The 27,455-nt window shown below is 45.2% G+C and overlaps 4 protein-coding genes and 1 non-coding gene across 5 annotated transcripts; 4 read left to right on the plus strand and 1 right to left on the minus strand.

Annotated features, from left to right (window-relative positions):
- The first annotated feature begins 47 nt into the window (after positions 1-47).
- rangap1a (RAN GTPase activating protein 1a) lies at positions 48-6,480 on the plus strand. Its single transcript, XM_047343999.1, has 16 exons — positions 48-266; positions 1,083-1,194; positions 1,296-1,423; positions 1,804-1,863; positions 2,051-2,225; positions 2,331-2,470; positions 2,771-2,929; positions 3,175-3,288; positions 3,431-3,530; positions 3,892-3,976; positions 4,184-4,328; positions 4,530-4,646; positions 4,761-4,866; positions 4,987-5,075; positions 5,201-5,322; positions 5,803-6,480. The coding sequence occupies exons 1-16, from the start codon at positions 240-242 to the stop codon at positions 5,882-5,884; spliced, it is 1,761 nt and encodes a 586-aa protein (XP_047199955.1). The 5' UTR covers positions 48-239; the 3' UTR covers positions 5,885-6,480.
- A 545-nt stretch (positions 6,481-7,025) lies between these two features.
- chadla (chondroadherin-like a) lies at positions 7,026-11,735 on the plus strand. Its single transcript, XM_047343861.1, has 11 exons — positions 7,026-7,088; positions 7,404-7,583; positions 7,812-8,006; positions 8,109-8,264; positions 8,358-8,503; positions 8,819-9,057; positions 9,197-9,462; positions 9,584-9,920; positions 10,013-10,365; positions 10,591-10,757; positions 11,389-11,735. Exons 1-11 carry the CDS (start codon positions 7,026-7,028, stop codon positions 11,717-11,719), a joined length of 2,433 nt encoding a protein of 810 aa, XP_047199817.1. The 3' UTR covers positions 11,720-11,735.
- A 424-nt stretch (positions 11,736-12,159) lies between these two features.
- On the plus strand, positions 12,160-12,231 carry trnaq-cug. The gene has a single exon. It is a non-coding gene; the product is annotated as a tRNA-Gln (tRNA).
- Positions 12,232-12,351: 120 nt separating this feature from the next.
- On the plus strand, positions 12,352-14,808 carry rbx1 (ring-box 1, E3 ubiquitin protein ligase). Its single transcript, XM_035179616.2, has 5 exons — positions 12,352-12,510; positions 13,353-13,431; positions 13,922-13,992; positions 14,261-14,346; positions 14,651-14,808. Exons 1-5 carry the CDS (start codon positions 12,430-12,432, stop codon positions 14,661-14,663), a joined length of 330 nt encoding a protein of 109 aa, XP_035035507.1. The 5' UTR covers positions 12,352-12,429; the 3' UTR covers positions 14,664-14,808.
- Positions 14,809-21,918: 7,110 nt separating this feature from the next.
- Positions 21,919-27,294, minus strand: st13 (ST13 Hsp70 interacting protein). Its single transcript, XM_035180479.2, has 13 exons — positions 27,133-27,294; positions 26,628-26,767; positions 25,928-25,976; positions 25,702-25,792; positions 25,370-25,443; positions 25,155-25,221; positions 24,957-25,041; positions 24,658-24,768; positions 24,145-24,247; positions 23,804-23,920; positions 23,253-23,292; positions 23,004-23,095; positions 21,919-22,573 (listed from the first exon to the last, which is right to left on the minus strand). The coding sequence occupies exons 2-13, from the start codon at positions 26,735-26,737 to the stop codon at positions 22,439-22,441; spliced, it is 1,074 nt and encodes a 357-aa protein (XP_035036370.2). The 5' UTR covers positions 26,738-26,767; positions 27,133-27,294; the 3' UTR covers positions 21,919-22,438.
- Between the last annotated feature and the right edge of the window lie 161 nt (positions 27,295-27,455).

Below are 27,455 nucleotides of genomic sequence, written 5' to 3' on the forward strand. Positions count from 1 at the left end.
GCGGCGTGTCTCTGTTTAACCACCTTTAACGGCGCAGCGGGAGCTAATGCTAACAGCGGGGCGGCGGTTCACCGTGGACCGAGCGGAGAGGCCGAGAGCTCGGCCACGCTCCGTGTCATGTTGCCCGCGCTAGCTAGCGGGCTGTCACGTGTAACGCCCGGTGCCCCCCGGGACTAACGGGGGGGGTTTTAGGTTCCAGGCCCCGTGTCGCGTGTCGCGTGTAGCTGCTGTTGTGTGTGATGACCCGAGGCGTCACGCTGTTAAAGGTGCAGGATAATGTCAGGAGCGCTCGTGGCTAATGCTAACTGCTGCTGACGAGGGTAAATCCAGTGTTACACTGTGGAGCAACTAGAACAACACGCACCCTCCGCTGGGTGCAGGTTCGAAACCCCCCCTGCGTGACTGCCTCCACCTGGAAAACCGAAAGATAACTGTTTTTAATATTTATTATTCTCTGTCGACATGATGACTTTTATTATTCAGGCTCAGGATCCAGATAAACTAACATACAACATGGATTAAAACACGTACATGAGCTGAGACTAATGTTGTGTATAAGTAATAATGGCCTTTCATTCACTTCAGTAGATTCAAGGTGCTGAACAGGGAAGAAGAATAACACAGATAGAGTTGCAAGAAAACTATTTAAAGGGGCAGTGTGTAGAATTTAGTGACATCTAGTGGTGAAGTTGCGTGTTGCAGCTGAATACCCCTCACCTCACCCTCCAGTCTGCATTACTGTAAAAAACAAAAACATGGCGGCCTCCGTAGAGAGGACCCACTCCCGATGTAAATATTAAGTATTTAAATATAAAAGGCCCATTTGAGGGTAATGTAAACAACAATTTGTATAAAACGCACAAGTAAAAACATCACTAGGATTATTTCATATTCAATTTCTGTCAATAGATCCCTTTCACCTAAATCTTACACACTGGACCTTTTTAAAATCGGAAATCTCACACGGGTGAGGTTATTATTATTGGAATTTAGTGGGGCATCTCTGTCCTTCAGCAGAACTGAACAAAGATTATTTCAACGCAGAATAAATAGTAAAACATGTTTCTTCCTCGTGTGTCCAGATGGCGTCAGACATTGTTGCACAGTTGGCCGACTCTCTGGCCAAGGCCGGAGTGGAGGACGGAGAGCTGAGCTACAAAGGCCAGGGGAGGAAGCTGGATGACGCCCAGTCAGGTGAGTGTCAGCTGTCGGTGTCGATTTGCTGTGAACAAGAACATGTGATCGAAATCCAAAGCTTGACATTGATCCGCTCGCCCTGTTTCCATCCTCTCCAGTGGAGGAGATAGTGAAGGAGATCCAGGAGTTTGAGGGTCTACAGGCCCTGAGGTTGGAGGGAAACACGTTCGGGGTGGAGGCTGCACAGGCCATCGCCAAGGCCCTGGAGACAAAGAGCCAGTTCCAGGTCTGAAGTCTCAACTGTCTCGTTTTGAATCTCACAGTCAAGTTCATCTATCAATACCAAGTCAATTTGTGATTTATATAGAAAACATTAACTGTGTTCTGTAAATATAAACATAGTTAATACACAGTTACACTGCCCAACATTATTCTCTTAAATCCAAAGTGACATTAAAAATGTTTAAAGTAAAAGATCTTTTTTTTTGTCCAGACCCTTCAGATCTTATCTATTTGTTTTCGATATTATACTTAGATATTTAATTTACTTACACAATCTCCACTTGATTGAACAAGATTAGTGTTGATGTGGCTTTTTTTTAATGGAATATGTTCCTGATTGTCTCTTGGTCGACACTGACACTGTTTTTAATCTGTGTCCTTCAGCGCTGTTACTGGAGTGACATGTTCACAGGTCGTCTGCGCTGTGAGATCCCTCCTGCCCTGGTAAAGCACTTGTTCCACTACATTACTGTCAAAGCAAGTTGAAGCTTCCAGAGCCTGTTGCTGTGTTGAACACTTTCCATCTCCTGAGTTATTACATATCTGTAACTTGCAGCCCAGTGGGAGCTTTGTTGTGGTCCGCTGCCTGACGTACCTGATGTTCATTTTGTCCCTTTCTCTCGTTCTGTAGAATTCACTTGGTGACGCTCTGATGCTGGCAGGCGCCAGGCTGACTGTTTTAGACCTCAGTGACAATGCCTTTGGGCCGGATGGGGTGAAGGGCATCGAGAATTTGCTTAAAAGCACCGCCTGCTACACACTGCAGGAGCTACGGCTCAATAACTGTGGCATGGGCATCGGAGGGGAAGGTAGGAAGTCACAAGGACGTCATTTGTCATCATTAGCTGTAAAAATTAACATAAGGGATGAAGATACAAAGTTGGATGCTGAACGCATCTTTTTCTGGATTCCTCAGATCTTGGCCGCCTCATTGATCCAGTGTCATAAAAAATCCAGTGCCGACGGCACCCCCCTCAGCCTGAAGGTGTTTGTAGCTGGGAGGAACCGGCTGGAGAACGATGGAGCCACTGCCCTCGCTCAAGCTTTCCAGGTACAGATTTAACTCCTTCTTGACCTTTTGAACCCTTTACTTGTAAACTGACAGAGCGATCTGGGAAAACATAAAATACCACATGTCAGGCTACATTTTTTATTCCATCAGAAGAAGCTTTCAACCCATGGATGAGCTTCCACCACAGCTCATATTGTCAGACAGTTATTTATCCTGCTTGACCATTGTTCTTCTTCAGAGATGTTAAAAGTTGTTATTGTCAGCTTCTGCCTTTCTCTGTGTAGAGCTGCTGTGTGACTGTTGGCACAGTAATCTTACAACTGACACTTTTGTTCCCAGTTGATGGGCAGCATGGAGGAGGTTCACATGCCCCAGAACGGCATCAATCACCCAGGAGTGACGGCCCTGGCCACAGCCATGCAACACAACGCAGGACTCCGCATCCTCAACCTCAATGACAACACCTTCACTGAGAAGGGGGCTATCGCCATGGCTCAGGTACAGAGACAACTGGGATTACTACCATGACTGCTGGTGAATGAGATCGCCAACATTTACATACTGTGGCTTGTTCTCCTCCACACTAGGAAATAGTCAGTACATTGGGTTCAACAGCAGAATAAGTTTTAGAAAGATCATCCACCACTTTGTCCTTCTCGATCATTCTTGCTTCGACAAATATTGATCTTTTTAAGGTTTGATGTATGTGAGGCTGTAGCAGTTAATGTCTGTGTCCTTCACAGGCCCTGAAACACCTCCGCAGTATCCAGGTGATAAACTTTGGAGACTGCCTGGTGCGGCCGGCGGGGGCCGCAGCGATCGCAGAAACCGTATCAGAGGGACTTCCAATCCTCAAGGTGAGGGAGTGCTTCAGAACTGGGCTGTCACTGACCCTCGGAACAATCATGTGTTGGCAGAAGAAGCCAAACTACACGTACATGTCCTCATCTTGTTCTCTCTGTTTCGTTTATATTCTTCCCTTTTTGTTTCCTTTTACAGGAACTCAATCTGTCTTTTTGCGAGATCACAGAGGAAGCTGCTCTGGCTGTGGCACAAGCAGTGACGAACAAAGATCAGCTGGTGAAACTGGACTTAAATGGTACAAAACTGTGAAGAACATTTTAGCTTTACACATATCTGCCTGTTTATGTCAGAGTTGGGTCGATCTTAACTGGTGTAGGAGCTCAAATCGGTTTGATTTTATGTGAATCAGTGAAACATTCGTCATTATGACAAATTAAAAAGTGGCCTATGCCATCGGCCTGTACTCAGTGCGACACCCAGTGATAAAATGTGGTATAACAGTACAGTGTGAACCATTTGAAAATGTTGACACTCTTCCAACACTAGTAAATATTCATTTGGATGATGCACTTTTAATTAAGATGCTATTAACCTTTATTATTCTTTAATTTGACTCATCTGACTGCGCTGTATAAAATTATCTCTTTGGGTTTCAGGTAACTGTCTCGGAGAGGATGGCTGCAAAGCTCTGAGAGACGCCATGGAAGATATGAACATGGGGGAGCTCCTTGGATCCCTCAGGTAATCCTGTTCTACCTTTTAGCTCCTGTGGTGTTAATAAACTCAGTCTGTCCTGTCTCTGCACCTCTCTGTCCTCGAGTGGAGGACTGGCAGGACAGATCAGTTAGTCTCACGTGTCTTTGCTCCACCACAACCTTCCCTGTGGTTCATGAGTTGTGTTCCAGCGTAAAACCTCACTAATGAGCTGTGATTTTTAATTTGCCTCAGTGATGACGAGGGTGACCAAGACGATGACGACAAGGACGAAGATGACGATGAGGAGAAGGATGACGACGATGATGAGGAAGTGGATGAGGAGGAATTAGAGGAAGAAGAGGAGGAGGAGGAGGAAGAGGAAAGCATTGACAACAAGGTAAGATAATAACCTCATCAGGTATAATGATTGTTTGCACAAACATGTGTTGAGTCAAGTTGGAAATTCCACCTGATACATAAAGTTAAATCTGTTGAGCATAATAATTGAGATTGTGATGCCTGGACTTTCTGTATCGGCCGATTCAAAGTACATGTGGTTGTTTGTGTGACTTTCTTTTCTCTCCCCTGTCGTTCTAAGCTGTCTACTCCTGTGTCGGCGCCTCGGCCACCGGATGTGTCGTCCTTCCTCAGCTTTCCGTCCCCGGACAAACTGCTCAAACTTGGGGCCAAGAGAGCGTTGCTGATCGAGCAGCAGGTAAACACAGGGATGATTCCACAAACCCATCAACACCAGGGTTTAGGGTTTGAATGTTAAGAATAAAAATAATCTTGGTGATACAGGAATTAATCTGTCTTCTTTTCTCTGTAGGTGGATGTTAGCGATGCAACAAAAACAGCTGAAGCTTTCCTCAAGATAGCGTCTGTGTACAAGGAGGAGAATAATGACGTTAAGAACGCAGTGCTGGACAGTATCGGTGAGACACTTTACCCACTGTTACGTGTGTGACATATGAATTTCTGCCTTCTGTGTCTATGTATAGATGAATATGATTTTTTTTATACGTTTGTGTGTAACTCGATCTGTTTCGTCCCAGATGCTCTTATGAAGAAAGCGTTCTCCACTCCTTCCTTCCAAGGCTACAGCTTTGTGTCATCTCTGTTAGTGCTGCTTGGACTTATCAAGGTACGCTGTATTTTAACATGTATTCCTCACTTTTGTTTCATTACATTTTTCTTTGCTTTCTAACATCTGTTTCCTGACCTCCCCCATCGGTGCTTCCTCTTGTTCCTGTGGACTCGGCTGCACAGAGTGAGGACAAAGTGAAGCCTGTGCTCGTGGTTCCCGGCCACCTCCACACCTTGGAGCACGTCGTCCGACAGGACTACTTCCCCAAAGAGAACGTGGCCGTCCTCGAGGCCTTCATGTCCCGGTAAGGACGTGAACGAATGAGCCAATCAGGAAGCAGCTTGCAGGTACCAAATGCCAGGATTATTCATCCCATCATTAGGAGAGAAGCACAAACACGAATGTTTCTTACACTTGGTGCACATGGTGTCGGTGGTGGAAACACTGTGGTGGTTGAATAGGTTTGTTAACAATGTTGAAGTCTCTGTAACTATTAGAAAAATAAGGTAATGGTTTAGTGTTTAGTGACATCTAGTGGTGAAGTTGCATGTTGCAGCTGAATACCCCTCACCTCACCCTCCAGTTTGGGCTACTCTAAAAACAAACATGGCCGCCTCCAGAGAGAGGATCCGCTCCTGATGTAAATATAAAGTATTTAAATATAAAAGGCCCATTCTAGGGTAAAGACAACAACAAATCATAGCTTCAGCTTCTGCCGATAGATCCTTTCATCTAAATCTTACACACTGAACCCTTTAATTCATTGTGTGTTTATCATTCACAGAAACGACAAAGTCCTGGACTCATGTGGCAACGCAAGAAACGGCCTCCAATCAACACTGCATAGAGTCGGGGCTGAGGATTGAGGACGCACACACACACACATTCATTCACGGACTGAACTTTGACATGATGGATCCCAATCTGATGCAGAGCAGCACATGTGAAGAAGACTCCACTTGTTCTTCATCAGCTCACCCTTCGAGGACACTCTTATGGCATTGAAGTACTTCAAGTATCCTCGTATAACCACAGGACAGCAGCGACAACCTGGAGTTCACCCTCTCTTTGTTTTCTGGTGAAGAAGAGGAGGCTAATCTAACGTCTGTGTGCCGTGTCCTGGTTTGTGACACGTGACTGAAGCACATTTGACTTTACTGCGAACTAAAAACGTTCTGCGCTGGATTGATCTGGACTTGAAGCATCAGCCGTTGTACATTTTCTATTTCATATCTACCTTCACTGGGCTGTTTTTTATATATATATATCAAATGATTTTGAAATTCGATAGAAATATGTACAAACAATGGTATTATTAAATATCTATTGAGTGGTGAATATAGAAATGACTGTAAAAGTAACTTTAACCATCAAAAGGGATTAGATGGCTTTAAAAGTTTCTTCTGCCTTGAATGAGGCTGAGTTGTTGGGAGTTGTTTCAAAATAAAACTTTTTTTGAATGCTTGATGTCTGTGTACATTATTAACTGCGTAGAATTTGTAATAACCTCGACCAGGCAGGTTGTGTTTTCTCCTCTGTCCGTCATTTGGTTTGTTTGAGTGTGTGAAGGATTACACAATTTACATTTTGGTGCAGATCTGGATCGGGGGTGCAAACAGGAGTTTTTTATTTTCCACTTTTCACTGATTTCCCAGGGAATCATTCATTCTTGATAATGAAAATCATGCATGCTTGATTGAACTAAAGAGGATTGTTGGACCTGGGCGGAGACGTGCTCTAGTTTATTATATTTTTATTACAAAAGTAAAGGTGAGCTTTGAAGAAGAAATATCTGGAAGCCAAAGATGTGAAAAGCACCGACGCACAAACCAAGAATAGTCCGTTAAATGTCTTAAATTTACAAATGCAGTGCAGTCGCCTCCCCCCAGGGTTTCTGCCTCCAACTGGAGAGAAAATGTAAAGCCAAGGTGTTAATTTGCAGTGGGGGGGGCACAGGGATCAGGGGTCACCGCTGAAGAATCTTTCAGAGCCTCGTTTGTTTGCCTCATGCAACCGAAGCACTGGACACACCGAGTGAAGTTAAAACAGTCACTGGTGGATAACTGGAGGGTAAACTGACCGATTCACATAAAATCTAACCGAGCTGCGGCTGTGACGTTCTGCTGGAAGGTAAAGTGTGTGTGTGTTTTAATGTAACTGTCGTGACATGGTTTTTCACCAGAAGAGCTGACACTTGTGGTTCTTGAGATATTGAGTATAGAGTACAGATCCAGTGTTATCCTACATGTTTTCATTTATACAGCCATTTATTTGGGGAATTTTGAGTGTATAAACAAAGCCAGTGTCAAATTCAAGGATGAGTTTTTAAAAGTAACGTTAGTAAATTGTAGTTTGAACAGTACAACATCCATTTTAACTTGTGAGGTTTGTATTTTCCTGGCACAGATGCGTTTCTTCTCTGCTGCCATCGTCCTGCTGGTTTTAGCACAGAGTTTACCCGCTGAAGCAGGGAAATGTCCCAGGGTTTGCAGCTGTGACGGAGCCAAACTCACGGTCGCCTGCGTTGGCAAGAACCTAACAACGGTTCCCCCAACTATAGACGAGGTGAGGAATTCAGAAGTAAAGTGCAGTGCCTCCTTTTCACTCCACACGGCTTTTTGAGGACGATTTCAAATGTTTCTTATATTTAAATCTTTACCCATCCAAGCAGAAGCTGGTAAATGACTTTATTAACTTTTTATGAAATGCCCTTCATACGTACCTCTCTCAGAGAAGAATGGTTTCCACCTCTGTCTCCGATACATCCTCCATTCAGCTGCGTCTCCCTCACAGATTACACTGAAACTCGACCTGAAGAATAACAACCTGCAGGTGCTGCCCAGGGGCGCGTTTGTGCTCACACCCTACCTCACCCACCTCAACCTGCAGCGCTGCAACATCATCAAGGTGAAAGAAGGAGCTTTCCGGACCCTGGGCCGCGTGGTCTCCCTGAACCTGGCCTTCAATAAAATTGACATCCTTTACCAGGTGACAGAACAAGACTGACACTGTGAAAAACTGCATGTCCGACATTTTCTTAGCAAAACGATAAAGCTGAGAGCTTCTCTCATTTGGATCTGATTGTTGCAGGAGTCTTTCGACGGCCTCTCGTCCCTGAAGGAGCTGCATCTGGACCATAACCGAATTGAGGAGATTCAGCCTGGAGCCTTCACACAGCTCGGCTTCCTCAACCTGCTGGCCCTCACCCACAACCAGCTGGTGTACATCCCCAACATGGCCTTCCAGGTACTCACACTGGTGCTTATTTTATAATCACAAACACGGACAGGGTTTTCACGGTTAATAGAGCAACATGATCCCACAGTGCTTCTCTTCTAGGGCCTGCTCAACATCAAGTGGCTTCGTCTGAGTCACAACTCCCTGAACAACTTGGCCCCTGAGGCGTTCGCTGGCCTGTTCACCCTCAGCCGCCTCAGCCTGGACCACAATGAGCTGCAGTTCTTTCCCACTCAGACAATGACCAGGTGGGACAGTCTGAAGGATTGTTATGTTCATTGTGTACGGAACTTTACCTTATGACAGCATTTTGCTTTGCCTGGTTGGTAATCCGGCCTTGATATCGCTTATAAAGGCACATGAACTTAAATAATTGTTTTATTTTGTTCTAAATGTTTGGTTTTGGTTATTAGTACCAATATGTCCAGTAACAGAGAACATAACACTCCATTCAAGAGAGTGAAAGAAAGAAATGACACATAATGAAATACCCAACAGCATTGATTTGTCAAAGGGCGAATGTGTCCCTCTGGTTTTTACCTTTCTCTCTTCCCCCTGTAAAGACTCAGCGAGGTCAAGCGTCTGGACATGAGCCACAACCCCATGACTTACCTCGGGGAAGAATCCGTCTCCATGGCAAAGCTCACACATCTCTACCTGAACCACATGTCCCTGCAGGACCTGTCCGACCAGGCTTTGTCCCGCGTCCCCCTCCTCTCCCACTTGGACCTCAGCCACAATCAGCTGCGTAACTTGGAGCCGCTGTCAGGCCCGAAGAAACTGGGCAGCCTCAACCTGACTGGTACAACTGTGTTCAGACATTTTTCATTAACACAAATCCTGCTTTTCATTACATCCTGACATGAAATCTTAATCAAGAAATGTAGGGACGAACATGCTTTAACATCTTTAACACATCCTGATCATCAATTTTCTTGAAGGCAACCCAATCTACTGTAACTGCTACATGCGGCCCCTGAAGCAGTGGGCGCGTGTTGGGGGTGTGAAGCTGCTGGGAGCTTGTGCCGGACCTCCTCACCTCTCAGACGAGCCGCTGCAGACGGTGGCTCTTCTGGTTCTGCGCTGCCGCAGCCGGGCAGAGATGCTGAAGGACGAGTTTGAGGAGGAGAGTGACAGCACAGGAAGCTCTCCGCCCACAGCCAAGCCGAAGCAGACCTCCAAGTGTCCAGCCAACTGCGACTGTGATGTGAGTGCAAATCACAACTCTCTGCCCCCAAGTGCCCAAGGAAATCCAGTTAGGGTTCAGGTATAAAAATATAAAATATCTGAAATCTTTGTTGTTCTTATGTTCCATGCACCTTTGCCAGATTGAATCCCAGCATGCCACATGTGAGGGTCAGGGTCACACCAAAGTCCCGAGAGGCTTCCCCGCCAAGACGCAGCTGCTCGACCTCCGCAGCAACCACTTCCACTACCTTCCTGCCAACAGCTTCCCCGGCTCCAGCCAAGTCGTTTCCCTTCACCTGGATCTCTGCAAAATCCACGAGATCGAGAGCGGCGCCTTTCGGGGGATGAAGAAACTGTTTTATTTGTATCTGGCTGACAATGGCCTCACATCCTTGGACCCTGGAGCCTTCGCTGGAGCCCCCGAGCTGACCTACCTTTACCTGGAGGGGAACCGCCTGGCACAGTTCCCTGGATCAGGTCAGTGGTTTGGCAAATCAAGAATTACATGGTAGATAAACGCTGGAAGCTCAGATGAGGATATTGTCTGTCTCTTTGTGTTTCTCTTGTAGCAGTGAGACTGTTACCGAGTCTGATTGTGTTACACCTGGAACGAAATGCCATCTCTAAACTCGAGCCCACTGGTTTGCTGTCTTCAGTGACCCCTAAGCTGCAGGAACTTTACTTGACCAATAACACCATTACTGCCATTGCCAAGGGTGCTCTGGACTCCGCCTTCCTAGCTACACTCCACCTGAACTCAAATCAGCTGACAGAGGTGCCAACCAGCGCTCTGTCCGAGGTCCCTAATCTGGAGGAGCTCAATTTATCTCGCAACCCGATTCGCTGGGTGGGACCGAACGTGTTCCGGCCCATGTCCCAGAGTCTGAAGAGGCTTTACATGGATGAGATGGGCTTGGAGAAGGTACAAGAGACCGTAACATTCAATCCCAAGTGTCCTTAGCTTCATGTCTGTGTCTTTCCAATCTCTGAATGCACTTTTTTTTACTTTTACCTTAAAAAAATTCTTAGTTTTTTAACTTAAACAAATATATTAATAATAGCCACAACACTGGAGCCATATTTATGCTAACAGCTGAAAAAGCAGGACTTATCATTGATCGGCTCTCTAAACTGTATCGTGGTCCAGATGTCCCAGGACGCTCTGGTGGGACTGGGCGCCGCGCTGAGGGCTCTGACTTTAAGAGGAAACCAGCTGGAGGAGCTTCCTGAGCTGAAGCCGCTCACTGGGCTGGAGGTGGTCGACCTGCAGGACAACCCCCTGATGTGTGACTGTGCTCTACTGCCGCTGCGCAGGTCAGTGCAGAGTCTCTTATAAATATGTGTTGAGTTGTTTAATGGTAAATTAAGTGAGTAAATGTTTTTTTTAGTCACTGCAGCGGGGTGGCACAACTGGTAGAGCGATCCACGTCACAGATAACATACGGATGTGGGCCACTTCAGGAAATGATGCTGCACTTGAGCCTGTAGTGGTAACATGTTTTATAGAGTGGGCCACTTTTTAACTGGTGAAAATGGCCTAAATAACACAAAACAAATTTGGGCCACCTTTGGCAAAGATCTGGCTCAGTCAATGAGGGATAATCTGGTTGAGTCAAGCAAACTTTGTCCATGTATGATCCAGCAAATGTGGCCCGGTTATACAAAAACAGCATCGGGCCTCTTTAGGTATAAATGGGGCAGAGTCACCACCACTGTGAGCCGAGAGATGCAATGCAGCAAATGTGGGCCCGTTCTCGTTTGACATACCAGTGCCACTTTCGGCAAAGATATGGCACAACCGGCTCTGAGGCAGCAGATTGAATCTAACAGGAGAGTTGCTACAGGGATCAGGGGAGCATAAACATCAACAGAGCTAACTGCTGTCCTACTCACTATAATTATTTGACCCCATGTCTCCCTCTGTCTCTTTGTATCTGTGCCTCAGGTGGATGGAGAATGTGAGTTTGGAGGTGAAGGCCACCTGCGGTCACCCTCCTGAGCTCAGGGGTCAGAAGGTCAGGGACGTCCAGGTCTTCCTGTCGTGCCCAGGAAGCAGCTCTCCCCCACACCAGCAGGTCGTCGTGGCAGCCAGAGCTGCAAAAGTGAAGAAACCCAAACCCAGTCTCCTGAAGGCCAAGGGAGTCAAAGCAAGACCCGCCAAGCCCAAAGCCAAAGCACCCAAACCTACCAAGAACCAGCCTCAGAGGAAACCTGCGTCAACAAAAGTGGCCAAAAAGACCAAGAAGGCACCGATAAGAGAACTTAAAACAATCTGACTTAGTTCAGTTTGCCCAGGAGACGTGTTCATGAGTTTGTTCTTGCAACTGAGTGTTAACATGTTGTTTTTATTAATTAAAGCTCTTCAGATAACAACTGTGTGGAGGTGAAGTGCACTGTTTGCTACATGAGCATAACAAACACAGCAGAGCCCAAAGCAAAGGGAAAAGAAAGGAAAAGAGAGAAGTGACATTAGTCCTGTGACTTTATTAATGTATATTGACATCCAACCGGTAAAGATGGTTGATATCCAACTCTACAGACTTTTTGCAGCGCGTGTGTCGTCAAATTGATGAAGTTCATTTCACCGCATCATTTTCTCACATGACAAACAACATGACTTGAGTGTGTAATTTGTGTAATTCTACCACTCATGCCTCGGCACACCCTGTTCTGTGACGTGTCTTGAAGGAGTGTGAGTATTTTCGTGTGGAGCAGCGGTTCCATGGTGTAATGGTTAGCACTCTGGACTCTGAATCCAGCGATCCGAGTTCAAATCTCGGTGGAACCTGAATTTTTCTCCCCTGCTTCTTTCATTTAACATTAAAAAACAGATTAATTTCCTTTAACATCAGATCAACATCAACTCTTCTCCACGATCAGATTAGAAAGACACAATCGTGGCTGTGATCCGGCATTAACCCGCTGATACCGGCGGAAATCACAGGGTTTCTACTTCCGGGTTGAGCACATTAAAACCTCAGCTTTCATGATGGCGGCAGCTATGGATGTAGACACACCGAGCGGCACCAACAGCGGCGCCAGCAAGAAGCGGTTCGAAGTGAAGAAGGTATGATGGCGGAGAGGTCGAGTAAAACATGTCCGCCGCGCCCGGTGACCGCTAACACGGCTCCATGACACGGGCCGGCCGCTAGCATGCTAGCGCTAACTCATTATGGCGTTTAGCCGCTAGCGCAGATTAGCTGTCGGCATGAATTAGCACATCTCGTTGTGTGGGGGGGGGCAACGTGATTAAAAACCGCAACCCGTCGTGGTGTGACGAAGACCACCGATCCCCCCCCCCCCACCCCGGTGTAACCGAGACCGGAGACGAGCGCCTCCGCTAAACCGTATTGACGTCATGGATCACCGAAGCTAAGCTAGCTAACCTAGCTTATTAGCTCAACTGCATTTCCCAACAGGCGAAGAGTCAAAACAACCCTGTTTCCTTGGAATTGTGCAGAATGGAAACAAACCAAACTCATAATAAGATGTCAATCTGTGTTAAGAAGTATCTCTTAACTGTGTGAAAGAAAAGGGAAAACTTGTTATGTATATCAAAGTATTACAAATGAAGTCTTGTGTTTTGCCCAATGTCTGTTAAAATCATGACTTTTGTTTCTCTTGTGTACGAACTTGAAGGATTTAATGAACGAGCCGTGTTTTTTTGTTGTGTTTGTGTGTTTGTGTATGACTGTGTGTTGTGGTGGACCCCTCCCACTTCAAATCCATATAAATATATGATATAGGCATTAATCTCTGAAGCTTTACGTGCTGTACAAGTCACAACAGCATTGGTCACTGGTCACTTACTATTTCCATGTGGTTTGTCTGTGCTGCTCAACACGAGCACTGACATGTTTGTGTCTGAAGTGTGAGATGTAACTTTCCTTGTTTCTTGTGTCCCACCAGTGGAATGCTGTGGCGCTGTGGGCTTGGGACATCGTGGTGGATAACTGCGCTATCTGTCGGAACCACATCATGGATCTCTGTGAGTTCACCTTCAGTCACAGTTGTGGAATCAACAATGACTCGTGCCATGGTCCATAAAGTTGTTACTGTCCACACAGACAGTCAGACCTCATAGTTTCAGCTGTAGCTCTGGTTTCCAATGTGTGGCCATGCTCGATGTTCTGCGGAACAATGTCTATTTACCGTAGCTGTTTTGTCATTAAATTTAACTGGGAAGCCAAAAATGCTCCCATTCATGTGACTTAAATGATGCAGGAGGCTTCTCCAATTCTTCCGCTCCTCCAGTGTCCATGGCTTTCACCGTCAGATACTTTCAATACGCACAGTCCAGGTGAACACAACCGTTTTGATTTAACTGCATCTCTGGATTGTAAGTTAAGCAATTATTACTGTACAAAGCCACAGTAAATATAACATTTTGGACGTAATCCGCGGTTCACATAAGTTCGGAACCAAGTGTCGGTTTTGTGAAATTGCATCTGTTGACATTTGTCTCGTTCCCCCACCAGGTATTGAGTGCCAGGCCAACCAGGCTTCTGCTACCTCTGAGGAGTGCACTGTAGCCTGGGGTGTCTGCAATGTGAGTTTCCATACCTGCCTCGAACATATCTCTAATGCTGATTTTTATAAATGAGAAATCTCATTGTAATTCACTGTGATTGCTGAGCATGTTGAGGTCATTTCCAATACAAATATTAATAAGTTGTATGCAAATCATGTGAGATTTTTGAAGGGGGTATGATATCGTGAATTAAAAACATAAAATAAGTTCTGGCTCTGATAAACCATACAATGAATACAGTATATTCATGTGTCCTTCTACCCTGTTTTTCTTTTTCCATCTACAGCACGCCTTCCATTTCCACTGTATTTCTCGCTGGCTGAAAACCAGACAGGTTTGCCCTCTGGACAACAGGGAGTGGGAGTTTCAGAAGTGAGTATCATCAATCTTAGATTCAGGTGTATTTCCTGAAAGCTTAGTACAGATGTATGGCTCTGGGGAAACCTCTGCAGATTATTCTAACGTTGCATTGAATCTTAGTTTGGTTGCTCATTGTTGCCCTGGGACTGTACAAGTAGTTTATAATGTTTGTAATGAACAGCTGTATTTACAACACATCCTCACAACTTCATGTGTTGCAAAAATCACAAATAAAATATGAACAATAACAATGTAAAAAAGCAATTCTTAATAAGATGAAATAATTCTCTCTTTCTCTCCTTTCATGTTTTCACAGATATGGACACTAGCAGTATTATTGCTAAACCTCCATTTGCTTCAGTTAGCATCATTCATCGTTCAGCCGGCATCCTCATTTCTTTCCTCTCTGATCCCGCCCCCTTTTAACCCTCACAATGTTGTAAGTTCAAAATAAACGTAAATGTTGTCACGATACAGAGCTTGGTTGGTTTGTATGGGTTGAAGTGTTATTAGCTTAAGGTTGTTCCCATATCCAGTTTTACATTTCACCTGACACGTTTTCAAAGCATGTGATTCAGTTAATTGTGGAATAAAGTGAAGACAGAACTTAATGTTTATATATTTATTTTTCACACTATTTTATTCCCCCAAAAAATGGGGAAACTGGAGCACCCAGAGTAAACCCATTCAGCCCATCCAGTGCATATACATACAAACATACATACATACACACTTGCTCACTAGTTGTGAGGACACTCATTGACATAATGGATTCCCTAGCTCCATTAGGGTTATGGTTAGGGTAAGCCCTTCATAACCATCATAACTAAATGCCTAACCAAAGCCCTAACCTAACCCTACAAGCCTTTGAATTTGTAAGGACCAGTCAAAATGCCCTCACAATGATGGTATTGAACCAGAATTGGCCCTCGTAACCATAGAGAGACACACGCGCACAGTTGGTTCTAGGAAATCCAATTGAAGTGGAGGAGCTCAAGTCCAACCATAATCAATACTCCTACAACTATACCCCCGCAGACGGCAGCGTAGTATTGATAGTGAAAGCTGGGGGGGCCCGATCCTGAGTGCTCTTGGAGCTTGCAGTGAAAGCACTCGACTAGGGGAGCACACACCTCACACACGGGGGGGACATGTGGGTAATGTCTACAAATCACACGTTTCGGGTTCTTGACAAACGCACGGCACATCTCTTTGTACACAGACTGAGCCATTATGTCGGACTTAATGCTGGGAACGAGGTCCTTCGGGAGTTCGTCCATGATCAGGTTTAGCAGACGGTCTTTGTGCCAGGCCATGTCCTGCTCTTGGTTGTCCCTGTAGACGTTGCACCTCTGGAAGACCTGCAGGATCACCATGCCGACATACTCCTTCAAGTTTCTCTCTGCCTCAGTAAACTCGTAGTCAGACACCATGTCTGTATCTGGTTTGTCCTGCATCGTCTCTGTATCAGGTACGTTCTGCATTAGCTCTGATGCGTTCCTCGTCTTCTTAATTGTTCTCATTTCGGTTTATTGGCAATGACCTGGTCTCATATAAGCTGACTTTCTTTGTATCTAAACACCCAAGACTTTCATCAAGGCCAAACTGATTTCCTTTGTTCTCTCTTGCACAATGCTGTGGAGGGCATTCCCTTAAAGGCATTCATTCGCCTTTAAGACAAATCAGGGTGACGCAGCTTTAAATGTGTTGCCATGACATCTAGATCCCCCTTATTTGGATCTTCAGTAAACATCATTTCTTTCCTCTCTGATCCCTCCCACTTTTAACCCTCACTGTTAGTAGTGGCTTCTGATGATTCTGTGTGGTTTGTGAAGCAGAAACCGAGGTGACATCAAGGAGACCAGAAGGTGCAACAATATACAAACGTCAACAGAGTAACACGAGCAATTGTCACCCACAAGTCTGAAGATGTCTCCCACAGCCTCCCAGTATATCTCCCTCTACTTGTGTCACCCATTCTAACAGCATATCCATGAAAGGCTAGAATAGCTGTCTCTCTATGTCACATGTAGGTTTTCACATCCTATTTGACAGTTAAGTCTAAAGTATTGATTCCTAAATCACATTGTGTCCTTACGTCAGGTCACTGGTGAATTACACAAAAGAGTAGAAGTAGGTGAGAGTTGAAGTTGGTGTCTCTCTGTCTGGAGCATCTGAGTGAGATACGAACGTCCCTGAGCGTAGACGCTACAATGTCCTGTTGGTCCTTTATCTAGAACCTGACCTTGGTCCTGCTCAGAGAGAGGAGGGAGGATCTGTGGAATGAGACAGGCACTATTCTCCTGTACAGATATACTGTATATACAATATACATAATATATAGTGGCGTATACAGTAATGTGTAAGGATGGTCAGAACTTCCTCAACAGTTCCAACTTGTCATCGCTGTTCTCAAATGGTGAAGACCTATCGCAGTGGTCAATGAGGCATCTACTGTATGTTCATATGTGCACCCCTTTCTCTGGGCTTTTACTTAAAATAAAGGTTTTCGCTCATCTGGAGTAATCCATGACTTATACTACAACATTTAATGTTCTACCTCCTGGATTTGCAGGAATTCCCCCTCTGGCCTGTCAGTCCCCCGTAACCACGCAGGACTATTATTACTACTATTATTTTATCTCTTATATATAACATTTTACAACTAATTATACTTTAACATTTTATGACTTCTACAATGGCATTTAAAAATGTTTTTTATGACTTATAATATGACTTTCTTGACTTGCTATACGATGCCATTTTTATGACTTACATTATGAGTTCACAGTTAGTGATTGTCGATTGAACGCAGATTTATCTCTGATTTGGGCTTTTGTCTGAGTTCCAAATTGGGCAGTGAGTGGAAAATCAGACAAAAAATCATGTAGTGTGAACCTGATGTGTCACCAATTAATAAACACATGTCCTATTGCTTAAAAAAAAAAAGCACGATGTGTGAAGGAGCATAAGCTTGTTGGCAAAATTGGTACAATAATGATCTTTAGCTCCCTTATCCAGTTTTACATTTCACCTGACACGTTTTCAAAGCATGTATTTCAGTTAATTGTGAAATAAAGTGAAGACAGAACTTTACGTTTATATATTTATTTTATGGGGAAACTGGAGCACCCAGAGTAAACCCATCTGGTCCATACAGTGCACCAACACATACATACACACACACTTGCTCACTACAGTTGTGAGGACACTCATTGACATAATGGATTCCCTAGATCAGGGGTATTCAACTAAAATGTAAAGAGGTCCAGTTCGAGAAAATGTCTTGAACTAAAGGTCCGGAAGATCATAATGTCTGACTATTTAGTGTGATATATATTTAAGTAGCCTAGTAGTTGTATCAACATCTGCACGAACTAAATAAAAGTAGGGCTGCATTTCATCATTAATTTCCCCTTTTTCTGTTTCACATCTTGACTCGGTCTCAACCAATTTTACTATAATCTCACACATCTTAACAATTACAGTTTTAAATCACTTTCTTCCCCTCTTATATCCTCCCCCACTTTGTTCGTCTGTTTCTCTCCTTTCTCCGTCTCACTCCTGTTTTTTCTCCTTTCTCCGTCTCACTCCTGTTTTTCTCCCTTTCTCCGTCTCACTCTTCTGTTTTTTCTCCCTTTCTCCGTCTCACTCTTCTGTTTCTCTCCCTTTCTCCGTCTCACTCCTGTTTTTTCTCCCTTTCTCCGTCTCACTCTTCTGTTTCTCCCTTTCTCCGTCTCACTCCTGTTTTTTCTCCCTTTCTCCGTCTCACTCCTGTTTTTTCTCCCTTTCTCTGTCTCACTCCTGTTTCTCTCCCTTTCTCCGTCTCACTCCTGTTTTCTCCCTTTCTCCGTCTCACTCACTCTTCTGTTTCTCTCCCTTTCTCCGTCTCACTCCTGTTTTTCTCCCTTTCTCCGTCTCACTCCTGTTTTTCTCCCTTTCTCCGTCTCACTCCTGTTTCTCTCCCTTTCTCCGTCTCACTCCTGTTTTCTCTCCCTTTCTCCGTCTCACTCCTGTTTTCTCTCCCTTTCTCCTTCTCACTCCTGTTTTCTCTCCTTTCTCCGTCTCACTCCTGTTTCTCTCCCTTTCTCCGTCTCACTCCTGTTTTTTCTCCCTTTCTCCGTCTCACTCCTGTTTTTCTCCCTTTCTCCGTCTCACTCCTGTTTTTTCTCCCTTTCTCCGTCTCACTCCTGTTTTTTCTCCCTTTCTCCGTCTCACTCCTGTTTTTTCTCCTTTCTCCGTCTCACTCCTGTTTTTCTCCTTTCTCCGTCTCACTCCTGTTTTCTCCCTTTCTCCGTCTCACTCCTGTTTTCTCCCTTTCTCCGTCTCACTCCTGTTTTTCTCCCTTTCTCCGCTACTCCTGTTTCCTCCTTCTCCGTCTCACTCCTGTTTTTCTCCTTTCTCCGTCTCACTCCTGTTTTTCTTCCTTTCTCCGTCTCACTCCTGTTTTCTCCTTTCTCCGTCTCACTCCTGTTTCTCTTTTTCCGTCTCACTCCTGTTTTTCTCCCTTTCTCCGTCTCACTCCTGTTTTTCTCCCTTTCTCCGTCTCACTCCTGTTTTCTCCCTTTCTCCGTCTCACTCCTGTTTTTTCTCCCTTTTTCTCCGTCTCACTCCTGTTTTTCTCCTTTCTCCGTCTCACTCCTGTTTTTTTCTCCCTTTCTCCGTCTCACTCCTGTTTTTTCTCCCTTTCTCCGTCTCACTCCTGTTTTTTCTCCCTTTGTTTTCTCTACCTGTTTCTCTATCTGTCTTTTTCTTTCTACCGTCTCACTCCTCTGTAACTTGCCTCTAACTCATCTGTCTGCACTGTAGAGTCGCAATGTTTACCGCCTGGAATGCACAGACTTGATTGGCTGAGTGGTATCACGTGGGATGGCTTAACTCGCATGCAATTGGTCTGTGCGTTTCCTCATCCGCTAAACCACTACCGTAAAGACTACAAAAGCTGCGCCGGTTACAAATAGAAGCGCCCCGTCAGGTTTTAAATCATAACCTTCTGTTTTGGCTGTAGGTCCGGGTCCGTACGGGACGGTTTCTAGGTCCGGGTCCGTACGGGACGGCTTCTGGATCCGGACCCGGACCGCCTGTTAGTGACCTCTGCCCTAGATCATCCAAAATTGGCCCTCATAACCATAGATAGATATGCGCACACGCACACAACTTCTATTACATAAAAGTGATGGCAAGGACCAGAATTGCAACCATAACGATTACTCCCACAACAAAGCCCCCGCAGATGGCCGAGAAGGAAGTACAGCCAAAGGTGGCGGGGAGCTTTCCTGTGTGCTTTTTCAGCTTCGTCTGAAAGGACACAATTATGGAAGTCTCCTCATCTGGGTCTTGTTCACGAATCTTGCTTTTCAGCTTCCTGCCGAACACACGCACAAGCTCCTTGTACACAGACTGAGCCATTTTGTCGAACTTCATGTTGGGAACAAGGTCCTTCGGGAGTCCGTCCGTGATCAGGTTTAGCAGACGCTTTGTGTCTCTGGCCATAACCTCCTCTTTTTCGCCCTTGTAGGCATCGCACTTCTGGAAGACCTGCAGGATCACCAAGCTGACATACGTGTGCAAGTGTTTCTCGGCCTCGGTAAACTCCACCATGTCTTTATCTGGTTTGTCCGGCATCGTCTCTGTTTCAGGTGCGTTCTGCGTTAACTCCGATGCGTTCGTCATCTTCTTAATTGTTCTCAGTTCGGTTTATTGGCAGGTGGCAACCAATGTCAAGGTGCATTGACCTGTTCTAATATAAGCTGACTGCTCTGTATCTATAGTTCAAAGCCTTTCATCCCAAGCTGATTTCCTTGGTTCCCTTGCATAGAGGGGAAATGTCAAAGGAATTCCCTCAAATGGCCTTTGAGACAAATCAGGGTGTTTTCACTTTAAATGTGTGGCCATGCTAGATGTATTACCATCAAATGGCCCTTTATGTGCTTCAGTAGGCATCATTTCTTTCCTCTCTGATCCCTCCCACTTTTAACCCTCACTGTTGTCAATGTTGCAAGTTCAAAATAAACATAAATGTTGTCACAATGCAGAGTTTGGTTTGTTTGTATGGGTAGTACAAACATCCTGACACAAAATAGTCTGTATAAAAATGTTTCACATAATTTCATTAGATAATATAGTTTACAATGCGCCTGGTAGACCTTAAGCACCTGCCAGCATTCAAAATAAGTTTTCAAATTGTATTTGGTTCATTTCTGTCTAAATCAGTGATTCTCAAACTGTGTGGCGCCCCCCACTGGTGGGCATAAGGACCGGGAGGGGGACGTGTGAGGCGGAACTAATGTTTTGACTTCCGCATCTCTTTTTGGTTGAGCTTTATCATCGTTGTAACAAAGTGATTATAATTTAATTTATTTTTTCTCTATTTTTGAAAAAGTACAGACAGACTGATGGAGGAATGTAGTGATAAATGTCACCAAAAGTACTTCAATTAAGTTGAATTTAAGCAAAGTTATTCCACTATTCTTTGAAAAAAGTGGCAAATGTCACAAAAAGTAGTTTGAAAAAGGTTTTTTATTTGCACATCAGAAATTCCTGAAAGTAATGTGAATTTAATGTTCATGTGTATGTTATGTAAATACACATGTTAAACTTGGCCCATTTTGTCATAATTTTGTTGGGGCAGGGCATGACAGAAAAAGTTTGAGAACCACTGGTCTAAACACATATACTCCAAGATGTGGGGCGCCAGCAAAATGGACACTCCAACAGCCAATAAGTATTCGTTTTCTTTTTTTAAAAATCGAATGTGATTGGTCGACCCTTGATGCCGTCTCAGCTACATCCGCTGTCACTGAGTTACTTCCCCTGCGAGGATTTGTTGACCGGCTTCAGGGGAACTGCAGGAACAGGGAAACTCTTTCTGATGAGATCATCTGAAGCTGACCTGACCGACACCGACACCTTTTTACAGCTCGGGGGTTAACGCCTGGCAGACGCTGGAGGATAAATGGACTCCTGACCTCAGACCGAGGATGTAGCCGTTTGAGGGAGCCGCTCTTCCTCAATGACTTCTTGAAAAACACCACATTTCCCTCTGCAACATTAAGAACTAAGTTTGTTGAGGCTGGGCCATCTCACCAAGGCATCCCGGGAAACACTCCGCGACATCACCAGCATCAGGTCCTCCACAGTGCTGAAGAGGACTGTGGAGGAAGTGTTGCAGTCCCTGTCTGTGCCACTGAGTCTATATAGAGCAACCCTTGTCCTCCAAACCGGCCACCTGGAAGAGCAGGAAGAGCCAGATGTTGGGTGAAGGCTGGACTGATGTGGTGAAGTGTTTGGTAGCAGAGAGTAGAACACGCCTTCTACACCCTGACCAGTAACCTGGACGCTTTCAGGTCTCAGTGGGGGATCAGACAGGTTTTATGCTCACTGATTGCAGTGATTTTTCTGGAACAGCGCGTCATTCTATTTATTAGGTTCTTGAGATATCAAGTTAACGAGAATAGGACGGCCGGACAACCCGAAAACACAATGCCTCCGGCCACTGGCTGTCGAGGGCACAGAGGCATACAAGCGGTTATGTATACAACATGAAACATAAACAGAGATCAAGTGAAAGGAATGTCCAACCAGTTTGCAGGAACAGAGGTTTCAGTATTTTATTATCGTGAATCATTTTCCCAATAGGGTGAGAAATCAAGAACAGCACTTTTTTTGCATTTATAATAGATCTGTTAACAAAACGTTTCTCTGTTCAGAGAAAGAAAAAACACAATAGCTAAACCATTACCATGTATTAAATGCCTGTAAAAAGGTTCGTGAGCTAGCGTCAAAAAGCAGGGCTTTCCAGTTTAGCTTCTCCAGATACAGGTTAAGAAATATCAAACTGTGGTTAAGTGACGTCCCAACTGAGAAGCGTCAGAGACCTGACTCCTAACCGTTCGCTTGCTTGGTTGAGACATCACTAAGTGCTGAACGGCTGATGCAGAACATTAAAAAAGTAGCCCCACTTTCTGGACATTACACCAAATAAACTGCCACCCGCTCCCCACGTTTGATCTGCACACAGTGGAATAATTGTTGGCTCCCTAGATCGTTTCACAACGTATTCACTCTCCCCTTCTCCTCTCCACTCCTTTGGTGTGTTTCCTGTTTATGGTTGTGGTGGGGCTCCAAATTTGGCACTTAGCTTGGTGACGAGTGCCATGATTTTGGGGTTGCTCTGATACTTGGAGATGTTGGCTGGATTCTGCGCCACATCCTGGAAGGCAGTCATCACCTCAGGGTCCTAGAGTTGAATATGGAAAATGTCATCTTTATTCACGCAGTGCATTTCCAAAATCAGGTGAAAAGGCTTGCTGTCAGTTTAAGTGATTAAATATCCACAGTTTTTGTTTTGTTTCCCATCTCTTCTTCTCTATCTCTCACATAAATAAAGGCAAAAATGAAAATAAATTCCCCCCTCCATCTTTTTAATCTCTTTTAGTGAACCACATCTAAGTCCTTGTCTGTGCTGCGCTGTCAAAGGCTCAAATACACATGATCCTGTTTGTGGAATCAACACACGTCCCTTCATATCTTGCCTCCTGCCTTCTTCTTAACTCCACCTCCACAGACCATCACCTTCTCATCCAACACAAAGAACTAAACTTTCCAAAATAACAACATATATCTTTGAGATTTTGGGGTGAACTATCCCTTTAGTGTTCCCGTCATACCTTCATGGCGTTGAGAAGCTCAGGATCCTTCAGGAGGTCACCAAGACCGGCCATGCCAGGAGGGGCTCCACCTGGGAATCCAGCAGCACCCGCTGAATAACAATGAAAAGATTCACCTTTTAACTACATGATGTGACTAATGCTTTCCCCCCCCCAAAGGGTACCATGTTCCCATGTCTCCTATAATGGTATTTTGAGTGTGTAGCTTATCCCATCATGCAATGAACCAGCTCGGTTCCAATCTCCTACCTGGAAAGAATCCTCCTCCAGCCTGTCGTGCTTCTTCCTCCTGTTGAGACAAAAGAATGGGACACGTTTCAGGAGGCATTCAGGAGTCACCAGTGGTTTCTTCTGTTGCTTTAAAAAGGGGCCTACAGAAAACTCTTATTGTGAAAACTAGTGCAGTGCCTGTTTCGAATGGGCCGTTTTCTTGGCCTTTTCTGAAACTGTACAAGTGAGCCGCAGGAATTAAGCTGTGGCAAATAAAGACCTGCTGCTGGACTCAGTATGCAGAACACGAGAATGAGTCGCATTCATAGTTGTGCTGATAGATGTTGAAGAGGATTTACTTTTTCTTAAAGAAAGGCAACGAAGACAAGAAGAGTAAGTGTAAGGTGAAGCAGGAGATTCCGGAAATACTGTCTGCCGGAAATGCAATGCTACCAAGCGGACCCATTGCAGCTCTTGCGGCCTGCAGATGTGCCTTTGAGCCTCCGTGGGCATTACTAGTTCTACATTGCAGTTCAACTTAGGATCATTTATTAGCTTTTCCAGATATGAAATCCTCCAGAGCAACTCACCCTCTGAGCCTTTGCGTGCTCCTCTCTTGCTTTCTTTACCCGCTCTTGTTTCTCCTTGACCTCCGTTTCTTCTCTCTTGCGCTCATATTTGCGTCTGTGCTCAATGAGCTTGTTCGCCTGGAAAGAAAGGTAAGAAAGACACATAAGACAAACTTGATTCCCTCTCTGTCAGTGCAGGTTTCTAAAGACCTCTGATCAAACTGTTACTGAGATCCCCCCCTCTATTCTGAGCATGCACACATAAAAATAACATACCTGCATTAAAGTTACTACACACTAATTATTTTTAAAAAGCCTGCAACGTGTTTTTTTTAAATTCCCTCTCTTCTCGGGTAATTTACCTTAGGCTGGACCTCCTTCAGCATCGCACTGGCGTCCTCGTCGTAGTCCAGTTTACAGGCTGTGGCCAGGTCTCTGGCTGCCTCCTCCCAGTGCCCCAGCAGCCTGCAGCCACACACACGCACAATACGCTACCGTCAAATCAGCGAGCAGATGGCAGGAGCAGCGTGGACGCAGTGTTCCCCCACAAACAGACCTTACTTTGGCAAGCAGCCCACATAGATCAATGGCAATAACTATAACAAATAATTAATGTAATCACTCCATAATTACATACTAAGTGACAGTTTAAATGTTTTATTGAGAGTCACACTGATTCCATCACTGGCCCCATGATTAGTTATTGATATAATCCTAGTTGCCAAAGATGAGGTGTGTTAATCCTGGGAGTGTTTACACTGAAGGTTTGGTCATGTCATGTGGATGTGAAGGTTCAACCTCTCTGCCAGGTGTTTGTTCACAGCACACACTGGGAAGTATCTGGCCTATAGTAGAGTCTTTCAATAGGAACGTACCTGTGAGCTTTCCCCCTCCACTTGTAAGGCTGTGCAGAGTCTGGGTTGATGCTGATGGCTCTGTCGCAATCTCTGATGGCTGCGTTTGGTTTCTGCATCTTGATGTAGACACTAAACACACAAGAGGACAACCGATTACACTCATTCAGAACAAAAGAGTAGTTACAAAGCAGACAGTGTTTGTGTCACAGCTAAAGTCTGAGCCTTTAAAAGTTATTATTTTCAGGAATCGAACAGTGACCAGGATGAACGAGACTCTGCTATGAATAACCGGAATAAAATACACCTGCGGCTCTCACCTTGCCCTCTTGGCGTACAGGATGGCTAAGCAGGGATTCAGCTTGATGGCTCCAGTGAAAAGATCCAGAGCTTTCTGTAGATCACCTGTAAAAGAAAAATGTGTAAGAGATGATTAATCTAATTTAGTTCAGTACTGTTTACCTCATCTTCACAGGAAGTGTGTCTTCACAGGCCCGATATTCTGAATCTCCACCTACCTTCTCCCAGAGCATTAATGGCCTCCATCTTCATCTCATCGGCCTGGTCCATCACCTCCTCTGTGACCTGAGGACATTTATAGACAAGATAATCTAACGAATCCTGTTTCAATGGTTGAAATTGCCTTGAATCTCCTTTATAAACTGATTGGTTTCCTCGAGAGGACGGGGGTTTGCATCAGAGTAAATGTGTTCATGATTAGTAGATGTTTTACCTCAGCATTTTCAAAGTCTCCCATCTCCTGTGGTTCATCGGTGTCTGGCTCGATCACTCCCTCGTCGCTGATTTCTGAAAAGGCCGACAGATGAACACAATGTTTATAATAAACTTCGCTTCACTTCAAGTTCTTTGCTCGGGTTTAAGTGTCGGGGGGTTTACTGGCCTGCTTTGGTTTTCCTCAAGATTACACAAACAGCACAGTTAGCATTAATAAGTGAGATGGAGTGGTGCTGGTAGGATTGGGTTTCCAAACATTTACAGACTCAGCTAAACTCCTGTGTCCAGAGGTGTGGTTAAAGAAACTGTTGAAGGTTTGGATGGACAAACCTATTTCACTCTCCTCGCTCTCGGACAGTGTAGGAGGCTTGGGCTCAGGAGGAGGAGCTGATGCAGGGGGAGGTCCACAGGGACATCCACCCTACAGGTCAGAGAGTTACAGCATGATGTGACCATCACGAACACATAACTGCCAATACTATTAATCAGAGTATAAGAATAACATACACGAGAATAACATCTAATCATCACAAATAAAAAATAAATAGCATCTCACGTGGCATGACTCCTCAGTCGGGGGTGGAGGAGGGATCGTTGCTCCCATGCTGCAAAACAAAAATCATGAGTAATTCAGCCAGAAGCCCAAGTCCCATGATTTTTCAAGTTCTCAGTTTACTGGATTAGTCAAAACAGATGCTTTTTTTAATCTTTAGTGTCTTTCCAAAGAACTTCTTTGCCGTCCAACGTCTCCATACTGCTCCTGTGAATGGAAGACGTGACTGTGAATGGAAATAAGGTCATTTACACCATGTTTTTCGCCTGAATGTCCTGTTATCCTCCTCCAGAGCCGCGTTCGTGTGTGGATCACAGACATTTAGGCTGAAACACGGTGTAAATGACCTCGTTTCCATTCACAGGAGCAGTTTGGAGCCATTTGATGTTTTTGAACGTTTGAAAAATCACCATTTACTTCAATTGGATTGGATTTGTCTGCAACGTCGTTCACCCCTGAAACTCCAGATGTGTTTTGTGGACTCAAACACTTCGACCCCACCCCCCCTCCCCCTTCCCTCCTCCATCATAGTGGTGAGTGGATAATGAGTGAACCGTAATGATTGGCTGAACTAACCCTTTAATCTAAGAACACATGTGGCACAGTGACAGATAAATAAATTCCCTGTGGGTGTTGGGCTCAATAACCCGGACACTTGTTTAGTGTGTGTGTGTGTGTGTTCACGTGCTGCAGCAGCACTGACCCCAGCAGCCAGGTCCGGAAGAAGTTCATCTCTGGAAGGTGCAGGATCCCCGGGTTGGACTCGCACCGCTGCACGAAGCCCTTTAACTCGGACATTTTCCTTGGGTCCATGTTGCTCTGTCACGTCCCGCACACGGCGCGCTGCAGGCGGGGAAAGAGAAGCGAGAAAACCCCGTAAACAGCTTAACCGAGCCTGGTGTTGTTTGCGTTTCCTAGCGGCTAACTACGGCTAGCTACGCTAACCCGGCCGGGGCCGAGTGAAGGTCCGCCACCGCCTCAACGTGATCCCCCTCCCCTGGAAAACCCACAATGTGCAATAACACAACACGAGCCCCTGATTCACTGACGACCAGCCTGAAGTTTCTGGAAATGTGAATCCGTCAGTCATGTCATGGCCGCTTGACGCATGATAGCACCCGTGAGCTAGCTGCAGCCTGCACCGAGATTAGCGGGAAAACACGGCGGAGCAGCGGCACACAGAATCCCCGTATCCGAGTGAAACGCACCTGTTCGAAGATCTACGCCGATGGCGGCCGGAAAGAAACCCCACAGAGGACGGCGACGGTCGACTTGCAGCAGTGCTACGCTTCTCTGGAGGCAGCGTCGCTTCGGGTTTTCATTCAGGCAAGTTGTGGGACAGCCCGAGAGGTCACGAGCATTTGTTGCCCTGCAGTGAGTCTGTCAGGATCAGCTCAGTTTACAGGGAATCTCCCCGACCCCCAACCTTTGGACTGAAGGATTATATATATATACTTAGGGTTTTATCAATCTTAATGTGAAATTTGACTGTGGAATATTACCACATTATAAACTTAATTCTGTGTGAAAG

Source organism: Hippoglossus stenolepis, chromosome 16 (genome assembly GCF_022539355.2).
Source record: "Hippoglossus stenolepis isolate QCI-W04-F060 chromosome 16, HSTE1.2, whole genome shotgun sequence".
Taxonomy (NCBI): Eukaryota; Metazoa; Chordata; class Actinopteri; order Pleuronectiformes; family Pleuronectidae; genus Hippoglossus; species Hippoglossus stenolepis.

What these genes read in the sequence shown, in the direction of transcription:
- chadla (XM_047343861.1), top strand. Translation starts at nt 7,026, where the DNA reads ATGCAACCGAAGCACTGGACACACCGAGTGAAGTTAAAACAGTCACTG. An exon ending in CACTGGTGGATAACTGGAGG is followed by an intron (nt 7,089 to 7,403) that starts GTAAACTGACCG and finishes TTAACTTGTGAG; the next exon opens with GTTTGTATTTTCCTGGCACA. An exon ending in AAATTGACATCCTTTACCAG is followed by an intron (nt 8,007 to 8,108) that starts GTGACAGAACAA and finishes TGATTGTTGCAG; the next exon opens with GAGTCTTTCGACGGCCTCTC.
- rbx1 (XM_035179616.2), top strand. Translation starts at nt 12,430, where the DNA reads ATGATGGCGGCAGCTATGGATGTAGACACACCGAGCGGCACCAACAGC. An exon ending in AGCGGTTCGAAGTGAAGAAG is followed by an intron (nt 12,511 to 13,352) that starts GTATGATGGCGG and finishes GTGTCCCACCAG; the next exon opens with TGGAATGCTGTGGCGCTGTG. An exon ending in GAACCACATCATGGATCTCT is followed by an intron (nt 13,432 to 13,921) that starts GTGAGTTCACCT and finishes TTCCCCCACCAG; the next exon opens with GTATTGAGTGCCAGGCCAAC.
- st13 (XM_035180479.2), bottom strand. Translation starts at nt 26,737, where the DNA reads ATGGACCCAAGGAAAATGTCCGAGTTAAAGGGCTTCGTGCAGCGGTGC. An exon ending in TTCCGGACCTGGCTGCTGGG is followed by an intron (nt 25,977 to 26,627) that starts GTCAGTGCTGCT and finishes TTTGTTTTGCAG; the next exon opens with CATGGGAGCAACGATCCCTC. An exon ending in TGGAGGGGGAAAGCTCACAG is followed by an intron (nt 24,248 to 24,657) that starts GTACGTTCCTAT and finishes GTGTGGCTGCAG; the next exon opens with GCTGCTGGGGCACTGGGAGG.
- rangap1a (XM_047343999.1), top strand. Translation starts at nt 240, where the DNA reads ATGACCCGAGGCGTCACGCTGTTAAAG. An exon ending in GCTGGATGACGCCCAGTCAG is followed by an intron (nt 1,195 to 1,295) that starts GTGAGTGTCAGC and finishes CATCCTCTCCAG; the next exon opens with TGGAGGAGATAGTGAAGGAG. An exon ending in CGTTGCTGATCGAGCAGCAG is followed by an intron (nt 4,647 to 4,760) that starts GTAAACACAGGG and finishes TTTTCTCTGTAG; the next exon opens with GTGGATGTTAGCGATGCAAC.